General features: G+C 47.2%; 2 protein-coding genes across 2 annotated transcripts in view; both read left to right on the forward strand.

The window, feature by feature from the left end:
• The window catches only part of Zgpat (zinc finger CCCH-type and G-patch domain containing), a 14,858-nt gene extending 2,376 nt beyond the window's left edge, over nt 1-12,482 (forward strand). The window contains exons 2-6 of the mRNA XM_021185456.2: nt 10,079-10,212; nt 10,447-10,602; nt 11,266-11,385; nt 11,470-11,875; nt 12,071-12,482. Of these exons, the coding sequence (XP_021041115.1) occupies nt 10,079-10,212; nt 10,447-10,602; nt 11,266-11,385; nt 11,470-11,875; nt 12,071-12,209 (955 nt within the window). The 3' untranslated portion in view covers nt 12,210-12,482. The remainder of the gene's footprint in view (nt 1-10,078; nt 10,213-10,446; nt 10,603-11,265; nt 11,386-11,469; nt 11,876-12,070) is intronic.
• Nucleotides 12,483-12,595: 113 nt separating this feature from the next.
• On the forward strand, nt 12,596-15,320 carry Lime1 (Lck interacting transmembrane adaptor 1). The gene is made up of 6 exons (XM_021185476.2): nt 12,596-13,094; nt 13,894-14,014; nt 14,179-14,236; nt 14,308-14,395; nt 14,491-14,852; nt 14,950-15,320. The coding sequence occupies exons 2-6, from the start codon at nt 13,917-13,919 to the stop codon at nt 15,151-15,153; spliced, it is 810 nt and encodes a 269-aa protein (XP_021041135.1). The 5' UTR covers nt 12,596-13,094; nt 13,894-13,916; the 3' UTR covers nt 15,154-15,320.
• Nucleotides 15,321-17,280: the final 1,960 nt, after the last annotated feature.

The following is a 17,280-nucleotide window of genomic DNA, read 5'->3' on the forward strand; positions in this document are numbered from 1 at the left end:
GAAAGGCCTTGGCTGGCCTTGAACTCACTACCCAAAGGCTGGGATTAAAAGTTTGCACCATGGCCTATTTTAGGCTTTTTTGAGACAGAGTTTCTCTAGTAGTCCTGGTGGCTGTCCTGGAACTTACTATATAGATCTGGCTAGCCTGGAACTCAGAGATCCACCTACTTCTGCCTCCTGAGTGCTGGGATTAAAGGCATGCAGTACCATTTCTGGCTAAGATATATTTTTAGTGTGTTTGTGTGTGTGTGTGTGTGTATGTACGTGTGTGTACAGGTGCCAGAAGAGGGTATAGGATCTCCTAGAGCTGGTGTTCCAGGTGGTGGTGACCTGCCGAACATAGATCCTGGAAAACATACTCAGAACTTCTACAAGAGCAGTATCCTCTCAGCCACTGAGCCATTTCTCTAGCTCTGTGTATTTACATTTATCTTTAGATTGGGGTGGGGGTGGGGCATGTGTACAGGTAGGTGCCCAAGAAAGCTAGAAGAAGGTGTTGGATCTCCTAAAACTGGAGTTGCTCACATTAACCGCTGAGCTCTCTCTCCAGTCCCCAGAGACCACCCATATTCCCTGTTTTGTGGCATCCTCAAATCACTTTAGGCTCTTCTTTCCATGTTACATCTGTACTCTGCGCATCTTATTTCTCTACTTTTTCTTTAGGATAGGGTCTCATGTAGCTCAGGCTGGCCATGTATAGCCATTCCTATATAGCCAAGGATGACTTTGAACTCTTGATCTTCTTGACTTCACCTCCTGTTTATAACCTCTCAAGGGCCATGATTACAAGCAAGTGCACATCTTGTTGTATTTCATGGTGGACTTGACATGTCCTTGCTCTGGCTCTTTCCTTCCTATGCTAGCAGATAGGTGCGTAAGTGATTTGTATGCTCAACGGGTTTATTTTACTTATGGACAGAGTCTCTATTATGTAGCCCTGGCTATCCTGGAACTAACTAAAGATCAATTTGCCTCTGTCTCTGGAGTGCCGGGATTAAAGGAGTGCCACACCTCAATTGGCAATTTCTTTCTTACTTACTGTTTTTTGGGGTTGTTTTGTTTTGTTTGAGACTGGTTTCACTGAGTAGCCTTCCTTGGCTGTCCTGGAACTCACTCTGTAATCCAGGTTGGCCTTGAACTCACAGAGATCTGCCAGCCTCTGCCTCTCGAGTGCTGGGATTAAAAGCATGCACTACCATCACCCAGCTGGTTATCTTCAATATAATATCTTCCCAGGCAAAGTGGTACATTGCTATAGTTCTAGCACTTGGAAGGAAGGAAGGAAGGAAGGAAGAAAGAAAGAGGAAAAAAAGAAGGAAAAGAAAATCTGCAAATGCAAAGCCAGTGTAGGCCCTGTCTCCTGTACTTGATGGATTTTTGTTTTGTTCTTTTTCAAGACAGGGTTTCTTTATGTGTAGCCCTGGCTGACCTGGAGCTTGCCTCAAAACTAACAGAAATCTGCTTGCCTCTGGTCCTCACCACCCTTTGGATTTTGTTTTGTTTTTGTTTTAATTTTGTCTTTTTCAGAGATAGGGTTTTTCTCTTGATGTCCTGGAACTTGCTTTGTAGACCATGCTGGCCTCAAAATCACAGAGATCTGCCTGCCTGTCTCCCCAAGGGCAGGGATTAAAGGCATGTGCCATTGCTCCCTGCTTCGATGGATCTTATTCCCTTATAATTCTAATCCTCATTAAGCTGCAAATTCCTTCATTTTTTGACTGTGGGGTTTCTTCAATTGACTTTCTTTCCTTGATCTGAGCCAGCTGACACTGACTGCCTCATTACTGTCTAGGTCAGGTCATTTCTTGCCCAAATGTGTAGTAGCTCTGGTTTCTCTTCATATACGAGAATGTTTAAGACCCCCAGTACAGGTGCCATGTTGCTGATTATCATTAGCCAGACATTGTTTTGAGGTCTTTTGTGTAGCAGAGATAGCAAATGTTGGTGACCTGTATATTTATGTGAACATAACATGTATAATGGACATATGAAATCATACACCTATATTTTTAATGACTACAGTGTTTTTCCTCAGCCTCTCTTGGATCACATGTTTCCTTTTCCATCATAGGTGCTTTTCTTTAAGCCTTTATTTGTATGTGTATCGATGTATTGCCTGCAGGCATGTCAGTGCACCACGTGCATGCAGTGCTGGTGACAGACCGAAGAAGNCGTCAGGTTCCCTGGGACTGGGGTTACAGACAGTTGTCATCTGTTATATGGGTACTGGGAATTGAACCCAGTCCTCTGAAAGAGCAACCAGTGCTCTTAACTACAGAGTCATGACTCCAGCCCCAGGATCTGGAAGCACAGGAGACAGGTTCCAAATGTGTGTGTGTNTATGTGCGTCTCTTTGTCTATATCTGCACATGTATGTCCAAGTGCCTGCAGAGGGCAGGAGAGAGCACTGGATACCCTGAAGTTGGAGTCATAGGCAGCTGTGAGCTGCCTGGTGTGGGCACTAAGAATGGAGCAGCAGCAGTGGTGCTCTTCTGCTGAGTCATGCAGGACATACAGGACACGCAGAATGAAAACACACAAATACTGGCGACTGTCAGAAAGCTTTTTATAACCCACGTTTTCCTGACAGGATTTACAGTGATGTGATATCTCCTTTGTGGGAGCTTGTGGTCTTTGTCTCAGCTGAGTAATGAGTCTTTTGTGAACACTGTTAGTCTGAATATTAGGGTTTGAGCCATTTTGTTTCTCTGAGACATGTTTTCTAGGAGGCTCCTCGGGATGAGCTTATGGGAAATATTGGAGCATTGGCTTGTTGAAAAGTTTTATTTGTATTCTTCATATATATGCGACTTTTTTGTTTGTTTGTTTGTTTTCGAGACACGGTTTCTCTGTATATCTCTTGCTGTCCTGGAACTCACTCTGTAGACCAGGTTGGCCTCAAACTCAGAGATCCGCCTGCCTCTGCTTCCCAAGCGCTGGGATTAAAGGCGTGCACCACCATTGCCTGGCTATATGCAACTTTTTAATGTAAAAAGTATGGTATGTGTTGAAGGTCAAACCCAGGGCATTGACATGCAAGGCAATTATTGTATCACTGAGCTATACTGAGCCTTTTTTAAGGTTCTTATATTTGAAGGTTTTGGATGGGCATGATGACACAGGCCTTTAATCTCTGCCCTTGGGAGGCAGAGACAGATGGATGTCTGAGTTCAAGGCCATCCTGAGTTCCAGGCTAGCCTGGGCTACTCAGTGATTCTTCCTTCCTNCCTNCCTTCCTTCCTTCCTTCCTTTCTTTTTTTCTTTTTAGATTTATTTATATTTATTTTAATTATATGAGTTCACTGTAGCTGTCTTCAGACACACCAAAAGAGGGCATTGGATCCGATTACAGATGGTTGTGAGCCACCATGTGGTTGCTAGGAACTGAACTCAGCACCTCTGGAAGAGCAATCGATGCTCTTAACACTGAGCCATTTCTCCAGCCCTGTGATACTTTCTTCTAAAAAATAAAATAAATAAATTTTAAGAAATTGAAAATCCTCTGAAGCTAGTAATCAAAGTTAGGGTGTAAGATTGCTGGCAATAGTTCTACTACTGAGCTATATCCATAGCCCTGAAGGTTGGTTTCATTGGATATAAAAATCTCTTCAGCATGTATGGCCACTGGTAGGTTACCCAACTCCAGCCAGTGGCTCCATACCCATACTCATATGGACAGAATTAATTGGACTTACTGAGTGTCTTAGAGTTTCATTGCTGTGAAGAGACACTATGACCAAGGCAACTTATAAAGTTCTCTTATAAAGAACACTTAACTGGGGCTGGCTTACAGTTTCAGAGGTTCCATACATCATGGTAGGAAGTATGGCAGTGTCCAGGCGGATATGCTGGAGACCAAGCTGAGAGTTTTAAATCTTGATCCATAGGCATCAGAAGGGGACTGGATTCCACACTGGGTGGAGCTGGAGCTTAGGAGACCTCAAAGCCCACTGTAGTGATGCTCTTCTTCCAACAAGGACACACCTTCTAACGGTGGCACTCCACATGGGCCAAACATTCAAACACATGAGTTTATGTGGGCCATACCTATTCAAACCATCACACTGAATTATTTTTTAAAAAGGAGGAGACATGGAATTGGGATGAGGTCATGATGTGGGATGGGGAGTTGGGAGAAATAGATGATGGATATTATAACCATACTTAATTATATAAATGTGTGAAATTATGGGTGTTTTGCCTGCATGTATATCTGTGTACCACCTGTGTGCCTGCTGCCCACAGAGGCTAGAAAAAGACATCAGATCCCTTGGAACTCAAGTTAAAGACAATTGTGAACTACCTTGTGGGTAGAGAAAATTGAACTCAGAGCCTCTCCAAGGACAGCTAGTACTCTTAACTACTGAGCCATCTCTCCAGCCTCTTTACTTATTTCTTTAATACTCATTATATCATTACTATCTTAAATTTCAATATAGTTTGAATTACTACCAATTTAGCATTTTATTCATTATTAATTATTATTTAATTAATTATTCCATTCTTCAATAATAGAAAAATACTCTGATCCTGTGTAGATCCATTTCTGAATATTATTACTATTAGAAGTTACCTCTTTGGGGCTGGGGATACAGCACAGTTGATACGGTGCATGCATGAAACCCTAGGTTCTATCCCTGGGGCTATGTAAACCTGATGTGGTGGCACATGCTTGTAACTTCTAAACATATGTGTATGAGTGTGTGCCTGTGCCACACCCTCAGAGTTCAGAAAGAACATCAGATGTCCTCTGTCACACTCTGACTGTTCACACCTACACTGGCTAGCAAACCCCAGAGATCTTTCTGTCTTTCTCAAACCCTTGGATCTGAAATTACAGGTGGATGCCAGCNGATTACAGACTTTGGTCCTCATGCTCATGCAACATGTGCTCTCAACCACTGGGCCATCTCTCCAGCCCTGGGATATTATTTTTTCCTGCTCCTGTCTGTCTCCTCCTCAGAATCGCCCCGTGTGCCTGTGTGGGTTTACATGATGCTTGATGGTGTACTATCAAGGGTTCTGTTTCTTTTTCTTATTTTTTTCTTTTCTCTCTAGTTTTCATATTAGCTACATACTGCTGCCCTGTCTTCAGGTTCAGTTTCTACTGTTCAGCTCCTCTGGAGAACTTTTCATTTCAGTTAATATACTTTTTAGCTCCAGTATTTATTTCTACTTAATTCATTTTTATAATCTCTCTCACTGGGATAGGAGATACTGAGATTTCAAGGCCTGTGCATGCTAGATAGAACATATGTGTACACCACTGAGCTATGGCAGCTCTATATCACAAATGATTTTTTACTGGTTTTAGAAAACCCCCTTCCCAACATACACACACGCACTTTATGNTGGGTCAAACACCACACTTGATAGACAAGTGCTTCAGCTCCCGAACTGCATTGTCACCTGTGGGCTTTNGTGATAAGTTACCTGTCCAGTTGCTGTTTCCTTATGTAAGAAGAACACCACTCTCCCTCTTGCTACTTTTAAGGTTTTCTGTCTTTGGCTTTCCTTACCAGTCTGTGTCCTATCTAGATGGGATTTTTTTTTAAATGTTTATCCCTTTGGGGCTTCAGTAAATTCAGTGCTTTGAATGAGAGTGGCTCCCATGGGCTCATATGTTTCATGCTTAGTCCCCAGTTGATAAACTGTTTAAAAAGGATTAGGTAGGGCCTTGTTGGAGGAGGTGTGTCCTTGGGGATAGGTCTTGAGGTTTCAAAAGCCAGGCCTTGTCTGTCTGTCTGTCTGTCTGCTGTATCTCTGTGTTTGTTTTCCCCCACCCCTCCCTACCCTGGCCTGCCTNCCTGCCTATAGGTCTCAGTTACCATTCTAGCNTCATGCCTGTCTGCTTTCTCCCATGATGATAGTGAACTAACCCTCTGAAACACCCCTAATAAAATGCTTTCTGCTTCTAAGTGTTTCCCCTACTATGTTCTGTACCAGTGGAACACTGGCTAAGACAGTAAGCTTCTTGGATTTGTAGACTCGTGTTTAGTTTTACCAGATATGAGTGATGTTGCTTAGTTGGTTGGTTGGTTGGTTGGTTGGTTGGTTGGTTGGTTGGTTGGTTTTTCAAGGCAGGGTTTCTCTGTGTAGCCCTGGCTAACCTTGGAACTTGTTCTGTAGACCAGGCTGGCCTCAAACTCAGATCCACCTGCCTCTGCCTCCATAGTGCAGGGATTAGTGCACTACCAGGCTCCACATGAGTGGATTTTGTTGTTTTACTTTATTTTGTTTGCTTGTTTATGTATATGAGTACATTCAAGACACACAAGAAAAGGGCATCGAATCCCAATATAGATGGTTGTGAGCCACCCTGTGGTTGCTGAGAATTGAACTCTGGACCTCTGGAAGAACAGTCAGTGCTCTCCAACCCGAATGTTGGTTTTTGTTTGTTTGTTTTAACTCCTTGTCAGATATTTTCCTTGCTCCTTTCATCTTTTAGGGGTTACACTTGTGCATTTGTTTGTGTGCTTGATGCCATACAGGGCCCTGAGACTGTATCCATAACCTTTTAATTTTAGGACAATTTTAGGTTCGCAGTAAGATTGAATGGAAGATACCAAGATTTCCCACTGTCTCTCTGCTTTCTCACACATGGCACAATACCCATCCCTGTTATCCTCCACACAAGAGTAGTTAGATTTATTGTGATCTGTGATCCAAAACTAACATAGTATCAATTTAAAAAGGCTCATTTCATAGGGCCTACCAACTTAGTGTGTAACATCTGTGGGTTGTTGGTCTGTATAGGGTCCACCTGCAGTAACAAGTGGGATAGCCTCAGTGTCCTAACACTCTGTCCCTTCATTTGTTTTCTCTTTTTAATAGGATTTGGGTAGGGGCGTTGTGACAAGTTTTCCCTGTGTACTGTTCACTGTCATGGAATCTTGCTAAATCTTTGTAAACATGGTTACTTCCTTAACAATCCTTTCTTAGAAGCCCTTGTTGGGTAAAAGGAAAAGCAGAGTTACTAGCAGAGCACACTCTCCCAAATAATCCAAATCTGACCNGGCTGGCCTCGAACTCAGAGATCCACCTGCCTCTGCCTCCCAAGTGCTGGGATTAAAGGTGTATACTACCACTCCCTGGCATCAAAATTTTAATATATTTTATTTCAAGGCATGTGTGTGTCCATGTGAGTTTATGTGTATCATGTGCATGTGGGGACCTGCAAGGTGGGCAGGAGTCTTTAGATCCTCTGCAACTTGAGCCATGAGCTGTTTATGTAGGTACAGGGAACCGANCCCAGGTCCTCTGCAGCAGCAGTTAAATGTTATAACCACTGAGCCATCTCTCCAGCCCTCTGTGTCATCTCTCCTACTCCTTAAACTAGTGATATTTTTCTTTTAGGGACTATACCTTTCAATTTTGATATAGTTTCCACTTTAAAATATTCTTAATTTCTTTAGTCATTCTTTGAGCATACTTATGTATCTGCTTTGAAGTCTGCTAAACTCAGCCTCTGACCAACTCTAGTTCCAAGGAATCCAACACNCTCTTCTGGTCTCTAAGGGTACTACATGTATGTGGTGTTGCATACAGCCAAGCAAATACATGCATATAAATTAAAAATAAATGAAACTTTAAAATGGAAAAAAAAAAGTAGCTAAATCTTTGTAAACACGGTTACTTCCTTAACAATCCTTTCTTAGAAGCCCTTGTTGGGTAAAAGGAAAAGCATAGTTACTAGCAGAGCACACTCTCCCAAATAATCCAGATCTGAAATGCTCCAAAGTCTAAAANGTTTCCTAAAAAATCTTGTATGTGCAAAGTAGAGGAGGGCATTGGTTGTTCTCTGTTGCTTCTTCCTTATTCCCTCGAGACAGGCTCTCACAGATAGCCATAGTGAGACCCAACAGTCCTCACCAAAGCACTGGGGTTCCAGGCATTCAGGTTTACATCCAGCTTTTTATGTGGGCACTGGGGTTTTGAACTTGAGAGTCTTCACATTGGCTCACACAGTGAACACTCTTACCCACATAGCCAGCTTTCTAGTCCCCCAAATCCAGGACTTTTTGAGCATTAATATGATACCACCAATATATTTTGTTTAAATACAAAATTGGAAACATCTCTGACTCCAAGGAGATTTTGTTGTTGTTTATGTGTATGGGTGTTTTGCCTGCATGCATGTCTATGTACCATTTGCATGCCTGGTACCTATAAAGTCCAGAAGAGGGTGTCACATATCTAGAATTGAAATTACAGATGGCTGTGAGCCACCATGTGGTGCCAGGNATTGAACCTGAGTCCTCTGAAAGAGCAGTGGGTGTACTTAATTGCTGAGCGCTCTCTCCAGCCCCCTTTAAAAATATTTATTTAGTATGGGGACATGCAAGTGCCCCTGTGAGAGCATGGAAATCAGAGGACAACCTGTGGGATCATTTCTTTCCTTCTACCTTGTGAGTCCCAGGGANCAAACCCTTGGCTTCAGGCTTGTTGGTAAGTGCCGTTACTTGCTGAGCCTTCTCATCAACCTGCCTAAGTATTTTAGCTAGGGAACAGTCAATGTTTGTCAAATTTTAAGTCTTCTAACATTTCTAGAAATACTTCCAGGAAGGATTAAGGTGAGGGAGTGGAGTATAGACTATTTAATTAGGTTGTGTCTGTGTTCCTGCCTTCCTTTTGAATGCATCCTTTTGGTCCTCAGTTCTCAACTGAACAGGACTCTAGCTAGTCTTCACTGTGCTTTGGGNGTACAGTCTCACAGCTGTGTGTCTAAGATAGCTGGTGGAAGAAGGCGCTTCCTGACATCCTGGCCTGAGCGTGTGGTAGCAGAGGCTGTCGGTGTGAACCTGTGAGAAGTTTTGACCTTTTCTCTGTTCCTTCTTCCTCTTTCACTGCCCACTAATCACTGCTTAGGAAGAAGCCCCAGCTATCCAAGAGTGAATCCTGTCAGCTGGTCTTTGGGGTTAAAACAACTTCCTGTATGAAAAGGATGACATACAGCGGTAGTTGGTGGTTAACTTTTCATGCCTTTATTTGGCAAAGTTTATGGCTGCAGTCTTATGTGTCCCCACATTTCCTCTTGATTTATGTCAGCCTTGGTTTTGGTTTTAATTTTACAGGTGCACTGATGTAAAAGACAGCACCATTGTTATAACTAAGTTCTTCTAGCTTTTTTTTTTTTAAAAAGATTCATTTATTTATTATATGTAAGTACACTGTAGCTGTCTTCAGACACTCCAAGAAGAGGGCATCAGATTTCATTAGGGATGGTTGTGAGCCACCATGTGGTTGCTGGGATTTGAACTTGGGACCTTTGGAAGAGCAGTCGGCGCTTTTAACCACTGAGCCATCTCACCAGCCCTTCTTCTAGCTTTTGTTTTGATTTTTGAGAAAGGGACTCTGTAGCTCAAACTGGCCCAAACTCATAATCACCCTGCCTTGGCCTCCAAGTGCCCTTCCCCGGGGAAGACTCAGCATATCCTAACTGCTAACACATCTGCCTTGAATATTAGTGTCAAGAGCATCAACAGAGGTGATCACAGGCTCTCTGCCACATTGTCGTTCACCTAAAAGGCTGAGTAGAAACACAAGCCATCTTCCCAAAAAGGCCCTGTGTGTACTAAGAGAGAACTTCAGTATGTGTGTGTGTTGAGAATATGTATATATGTTTGAGTACATTATGTATTTATGTATTTAGTGTATATGCATGTGTGTCTTGTGAAAGTATATGTGAATGTGTGGGTACATTCTGTGCATTTATATGTATGTGTACATGTGTAGTTAGTGTATGTACCTATATGGTAGTTATGTGCAGGCATGTATGAGAGATTGTATATATGAATATGTAAGTGTAATTGGGCATAACTAAGTGTATGTATATGCATGAGAGAATATGAGACTACCTATATATTCACATGTGAGTAAGAGTATATGTATTTGTGCTCATGTGTATACATAAATGCATAGGCATGAAAGTATAGGTGTTTTGCTGGTGTGCCTGTCTTGACTTCTTGAATATCATTCCATTACAGGCAGTGTCCTGGCGATGGCCTTTGTGCTCTTGGTCTTACTTGCTCCTGGTGGGCCATGTCTAAGCCACTGTCTTCTGTGGTTGTATCTATAGGTTCTCCCATGGGCAGGTGGTATCTGTGGATGAGCTGCGTCCCTTTCAGGATCCAGACTTAAGCTTACTGCAGACTGGCTCTGCATGTCTGGCCAAGCACCAGGATGGCCTGTGGCACCCAGCACGGATCACTGGTGAGACTGCCAACAAGGACCTATTTGGTGGGACCCTTTTCGAAACACCCTCTTTGTTCTTCATACAGCCATTCTCCACCTCCTCTGGGTTGGGCTCTGGGACTTCATCTGGGCCCAAGAAGAGCAGGTCTGCCTTTGTCCCAAGCCCCTTCCCTTCCTGTTTCCCACTTTGCTCCTAACTGGTTGCCTAACCTGTAAAAACTGCTGACCTACAGCCTGTCTCTGTCACCCTAGATGTGGACAATGGCTATTATACCGTTAAGTTTGACTCATTGCTGCTGAAGGAGACTGTAGTGGAGGGGGACAGCATCCTGCCTCCTCTGCGCACTGAGGCTACAGAGTCATCTGACTCAGACACTGGTGATGCAGGTGACTCCAGCTATGCCAGAGGTATGGCAAAAATGAGTGCTTAGAAGCCAGAGTGGTGAGGGAATAGAGCAGGTTGGTGAAGACCTGAGGGATCCGAGCGTGTGTGCTGGCCTGGCTGGCATTTAAGAAAGAGACAAAGCAATTGCATGCAACAGTCAGAATTCCCTGAAGCAAAGTGGCACCACACTGTAGAGAGANGAGAATACTGTTGCTAGACCTACCAAGGAGTCACAGGAAGTAACTGAGTGTAAGATATAGGAAAGAGTGGGTTCTTCAGATGTCTTCCCAGATTTAGAGCTTGGATGCTTGGTGGGTAGGGCAGAAGAGATCTTGGCAAACGGAAAATGTATCCAGGTGAGATAGAGGTTTCAGGAAATGAACTAGTAGGTAACATATAGTCTTCCCGAGGGGTTGGTTAGGATAAAGATAGGAAGATGTTTCTGGGAACCTGTGAAGTGAATTGGTGGTTTCTGGGCTCTGGTCCATGGTGGCAGATAGTAAGCTAAAGCAGGGAAATTGGTTACAATACAGCCATCTCTAAAGACAGAGTTGTCAGGAGTGCACACAGCATGCTTGGGGAACTCGAGGGGACCTCAAGTCCAGGAGATCAGGCCCTACACAGGAACTAAGTTCTTGGGTAGCCTTGGCTGGAGCCCACAACTTGGAATCCTCTGTCTCCTGCAGTAGTGGAACCAAACACGGTGGACACTGGGACCTGCAGTTCCGCCTTTGCTGGCTGGGAGGTACACACACGGGGCATTGGCTCCAAACTCCTCGTCAAGATGGGCTATGAGTTTGGCAAGGGTGAGTGCCTGCTGCTCTGAGATGAGAGGGAGGCCTCAACACAGCTCAAGGTCTAGCAGGTAGCACAGCCTCTGTCTTTCTCAGGTTTGGGCCGGCATGCAGAAGGCCGGGTGGAGCCCATCCATGCTGTAGTGTTGCCTAGAGGGAAATCACTGGACCAGTGCGCAGAGATACTGCAGAAGAAGACAAAGCGAGGCCAGGCTGGGTCCAACAGGCCTCCAAAATGCCGGAGGAGTGGTAGTAGACCTGAGGGCCGCCCACCCCCCCGGAATGTGTTTGACTTTTTGAATGAAAAACTGCAAAGCCAGGTTCCTGGGACCCCAGATGCTGGGGTGNATACCCCAGAGAGAAGGAACAAAGACATGTATCATGCCAGCAAGAGCGCCAAGCAGGCTTTGAGCCTGCAGCTCTTCCAGACTGAGGAGAAGATTGAGCGGACCCAACGGGACATCCGGGGCATCCAGGAGGCCCTAACCCGGAACACTGGCCGGTATGTGTGGGATCCAGCTGAGGCAGTATGGGCTCCAGTGGCTATGCCCAGAGGATACCTGCTAAAGGTCACCTGACCTGAGTAGCAGCTGAGTCTGAAATGGTCTAGATATTAGAGGATGGGCATTGGTTATAGCAGCTGAGGGCTTGGAAGTGGGGAGCCAGGAGGCAATGCTGACCAGCAGGCTTTCCCTAGGCACAATATGACGACAGCCCATCTGCAGGAGAAGCTGGAGGGAGCCCAGCGGCAGCTGGGTCAGCTGCGTGCTCAGGAGGCCGACCTACAGAGGAAACAGCGGAAGGCAGACACTCACAGGAAGATGACAGAGTTCTAGCGGCCCTGCCTGTATTGTGGATAAAGCCCTGGGACCCAGCTCCCAATTGCCTTGGCAGAAAGACAGCTGTCACCCTGATGCCTAAACAGCACCTGGAAGAGGAACCAGCCCCTTCCTAGGATGCCCCTTATTTAGCCTTGTCAGCCTAGAGTGTGAACACTGCTGAGTAGAGATGGGACATCAGGGCTGATTTTGAACACTTATCTGCCCACCAAGCCCACCTACCAGTGTCTTGGGGTGTCTCCTTAGGACATTAAAGTGATTTCATCACAATTCTCTCAGTGGAGACTCAGCTGGCTTCAGGATTTCTGGGGACACAGGGATCTGTGTAGGTCCTGGGAGTAGACAGGTGGGCAGTGGGAGTCCCAAATGAGGCCACTGCCTCTGTCTAGGGTCCAAGAGTCCAAGAGAAAAACATTCTCCCTTTTCCCTTCTCTGACCAAGTGGGTAAGAACCTAAGGTGGCTCTTCAGTCCCAGTACTCACAAGCAGGTAGGGTGTGTGAGATGGAAACACCTTAGGAATATAGTCAGTGAGAAAAGCAGGCAGACCTGGCTTGGGTGGGTTTGGGGTTCATTTCTGGTTTTTGGCTGCCACGATAATCCATCCAGTTGACCTGCTTTGTTCACCTCATTAATGGGTATCTGCCTCATTGGGGTGGAGGGGACTGTGCTGGTCTTTGTGGTAATTGCCTAGTGATAGCATTAGCCATGATGAGGTAGGTGTGAGAAGGGCAGAGACTGTGGGAGCAACTGCGCAAGAGCTGTGTGGCTGCTGGGAGGTGCTCTGAGAAACACAGGAAGTGAGGTGAGGCGTCACCAGCAGCCCACAAAGATCTTCCTGGCTGTCCTAGACAGGGCCAAGCAGCAAATCCCCGGTGGCCTCGGTAAGTGCTCCCCCACCTTCTATCCTGGGCCAGCCCCCAAGCCTCTCCATGCTCTGGGGTCTGGGAGGGTTAGTCCCTGCCTGATTAGGCCATTGATAACTTGGCTGTAGCCAGGTTAGTCAGCTTGGGCCCACTTAGTGAAAGAAGCCTACACTCCAAGCCTGAACAGACAGGCCCTCACCTCAGCAGGGTGTTGTTCACCCTAATTTTACTTACCTTGAACTCCTGGGTGAGACCCTAATCAGCTCTGCAAAGGGCAGCTCCAGGGAAGGCAGGAGCCCCGGGAAGGGAGGAGTAGGGTGGGAGTACGTGGCCCTGATAGCAGCTCCTCCTGTTCATTGACACACACCTCCCTCCCTTTCTATAGTGAGTAGTCTAGGAAAATTGCCTGACACAGGGGTCACTCTGTGAGCATTGGTGGCCGGAGGTNAGGTCTGTGGTCTGTGGCTCAGAGTCAGAGTGAAGTCAGAGATTCCCCAGGTGATGGGCTTGAACTCTAGTCATACAGCCTTGTTCAGTTGAGGTCATAGCTGCCCTGGCCATGCTCCTCTATCTCTATCTCCATCTCCATTCCTGATAACTAACAGGGATAGGCAGAGCACTTCTTACCAGGAACTCTAGCTAGAGAGGGAAAGGTGGGTCCCCCTAGAGCACGGCAAAAATGCAAGGCTTGGGGGTTTCCGGTGTGCTGAGTCAACCAGGGAGAAGGAACCCACTAGTGGGCAAGATCTGCAAGTAGGCTGCAGCTGTACACTGCTCTCGCAGCCAGCCCCCCAGTGTTCATCTCTTCTGTCCCCAGGGCTCTCTTCCCTGTTTCACAGGATGAGGCCACCAGTGCCTTCAGCCCCACTAGCTCTCTGGGTCCTGGGCTGCTTCTCCCTGCTCCTTTGGCTATGGGCACTGTGCACAGCCTGCCACAGGTATGTGCCTGGGATTCTGTCTGCCCTCACCCTGTATGGTTCAGAGCCAGAAGTCACAATAGAGAAGTCCATATGACGGCTCTACATGTGCTTCCACACTGAGCCTGGGCCAGCATCTGTGCACCTTCCTCTGCCTACTAGACTAACAGCACTCTTGCCCCCAGGAAGAGAGCTCAGAGGCAGCAAACTGGGCTGCAGGACAGTTTGGTACCAGTGGAAATGGTGAGTGCCAGACTGTCCCAGGGGCCAGGGTGAAGACAGCAGGGAATCAACCAGCCTTCCTTGCCCCCTAGCCACTGCTGAGACAGACCCACCTCTGCTCCCTCAGCAAGTCTGACACCAGACTGCATGAGCTGCACCGAGGCCCACGCTCCAGCATAGGTGAGCTCCTGGGAAACCATAAGTGTAGGGCTGTCTTCAGCCTCCCACCACTAGAGCTGGCCCCTCAGTGACTTCTGCCTTGACTTCATCCCTAGCCCCACGGCCTGCTAGCATGGATCTTCTGCATCCACGCTGGCTAGAGATGTCCAGGGGCAGCACCAGGTCTCAGGTACCCAACTCTGCCTTCCCACCACGGCAGCTGCCCAGGGCCCCTCCTGCTGCTCCTACAACTGCACCTTCTACTAGCCCTGAGGCCACTTATTCCAATGTGGGGCTGGCTGCAATTCCCAGGGCCAGCCTGGCTGCTAGCCCTGTGGTGTGGGCTGGAACACAGCTGACCATTAGTTGTGCCAGGCTTGGTCCTGGGGCCGAATATGCCTGCATCCAGAAGCACAAAGGGACAGAGCAAGGCTGCCAAGAATTGCAGCAGAAGGCTAAGGTGATCCCAGCTACTCAGGTAACGTCAGCNTGGGTAGGGCAGGGTAGATGGAGCTGAGCCCGTCCTTGGCAGAGGACAATGCCGAGCCCTCCTTGGGTTTGTCTCTTCTCTCCAGATGGACGTCCTATACTCTAGGGTCTGCAAGCCTAAAAGAAGAGACTCAAGACCTGTCACAGACCAGATGAACCTGCAGGATGGGAGAACAAGTCTGCCACTTGGGAGTGATGTGGAGTACGAGGCTATCAATCTCAGGGGCCAGGATATGAAGCAAGGGCCCTTAGAAAATGTGTATGAAAGCATCAAGGAGATGGGCCTGTGAGCAGCTCAGGCCTCACATCCTGTCTTTAACATGGGTTAGGAAGAGTATCAAGGCTTCTGCTTCAGGATGGTTTGATTGCAGATCCTTCTGTGTCCTTCCACCTCCACAGCTGACAGCACAGATATCAGAGCCAGTCCTTGAGGCCTAATTAAACCTCTGTTCAATAAGGTTGGCTCTTGGTTGCTTTTTATCTCTATCTATCTATCTATCTATCTATCTATCTATCTATCTATCTATCTATCTATCTATCTATCTATCTATTTATTTTGAAAGCTGGGAAGGTTGGAGTGGGAGTTTTCTGAAAGGATTAGAGATGTCCCCTTCTAGTCTTTGATTCTTGTCCTTGACCCCTGCCCTGAGGTCATGAGCTGGTTGTTAGACTCAGAATTCTGACAGTGATTAGGAGGGAGAAGACAAGCTATTTGCCATGGTGGTTTTCTAGGCCTGAGGGTCTGGAACAACATGGCCAGTGGGGTCTGAACCCTCAGATCCTCCTGAAACCTCTATCCCCAGCCCTTGAAGTTACTTAAGTAGGTGGCTGTTGACAGTCCTGAGTTAAAGAATANCCTGTTTGCAGGAGGCCAGTCAAGTAGGTGGTAGCTTTGCGGGCACCCCAATTCCCTGGGAAAACATGCCCTCTTGGNCTGTAGGGCTCTTGTGAGTCTTGGAGTTGTCTTCAGGAGTTGAGCCACACACCCCCAGCCCCCACTAGTCTGACCTGGAGCATCCTGCAAGTGGGGGGANGCTGACAGTGAGGCATGGGCTCCTTGAGGTGTTGCTGTGGGAGAGGATCAATAGACACAGGCACCAGAAGAAAGCAGAGTGGGGGATATGGCCAGTCAGGCATCTGGAGGGGGCCAGAGGTAGGGGCAAATCCTGGGCGGAGGTCGACCTGCCTGGCCCCAACCTGGGGCCAAGTTGAGAAAGCCTGGCGTCAGTTCTGCAGCATAGGCTCTGGAAGCTGAGCGCTCCCCCCATCCCTAGCCAGACCAGTCTGCGGACCTTACCTGCCTCACTCTTGAAGTTTGGGACCTAGCATCTGTAGTTTCCCCAGATTCTGAGTGCAGAGGACCTGGGTCAGTGTGCTATGCTGGTATGCTGGTTACTGTACCCACATCACTGCAGGTACTGGTGAGCAGGGGTACTGCCAAAGTTTGTTTCTTTGTGAAGATGGCACCGGGTCTGCAAACTTTGGGCATTGAGGGCGTGGCAGCTGGGGGTGCACATTCGCCTAGTGTGTATCTGTGGGTCAAGCCAGGCTAAGCTGAGAGGTCAGCAGACGATTCCTGTTGAGACTGAGTTGGGGTGGGGCTGTGCAGTCCATACCAGCTACATCTGGTGTGGGAGTTGGGCACCAGACAGATTTGAGGTAGAGTCTGGGGTCCCCAGGCAACACCCCCTGGCTCCCACCCCCATTTCAGGACCCTTATATAGGTTGGTGGCCTGGCTGGCTTGAAGGTCTCAGAGCTGCAGGAACCTCAGACCATGAACCCAGGAGCTTAGGAAACCAAGGCTGGAGCCTCAGTGCAGCTCCCAAAGCCTTCTGTNCATATTCCAATGCCAGTAAAGAGGTGAGGTGGTGGTTGGTACCCAAGTGTGTGTGTGTATATGTGACCCAATGTGTGCTGGAGTGGTAGACGCCAGCACAGATGTCAGTCTTAAAGGCCTCTGTGTAAAAGGAGTCCCAACCTGACTAGGAATCTCTTAGGCCCTAGCCTCCACCTCAACACTTGGCAGTCCTATACTGCTGAATGGCTATGTAGCAGGGGCTGACTATTCAACCCCCTGGGGATCTGCNTGTGCTTTGAGCCCAGTCTCCTTAACTGCTGCCAAAGCCTTGCTGTTCCACTCTCCTAGGCCTGGCTCTTGGCCCACAGCTGTGTTGGCTGGGAGGGCTGANCCATTGCTGTTCTTGGCCACTAAGTGGTCCTTCAGAACTGCTCAGCACCAGCGTCTGAAGGAGCTATCATGGAAGGAAGCACGTGCCGTGGAGAACTTAGGCCTTTCATGGACCCCTGTCCTATGATTCCTGGATTTTCAGCTTTGCAACCTGGGTTTGGGGGGTGGAGCCAGGCCTCTTGCCTGATGTCCACACACATGTCCATGCTTACACATGTATGCTGGGCA

Source organism: Mus caroli, chromosome 2 (genome assembly GCF_900094665.2).
Source record: "Mus caroli chromosome 2, CAROLI_EIJ_v1.1, whole genome shotgun sequence".
Lineage (NCBI taxonomy): Eukaryota > Metazoa > Chordata > Mammalia > Rodentia > Muridae > Mus > Mus caroli.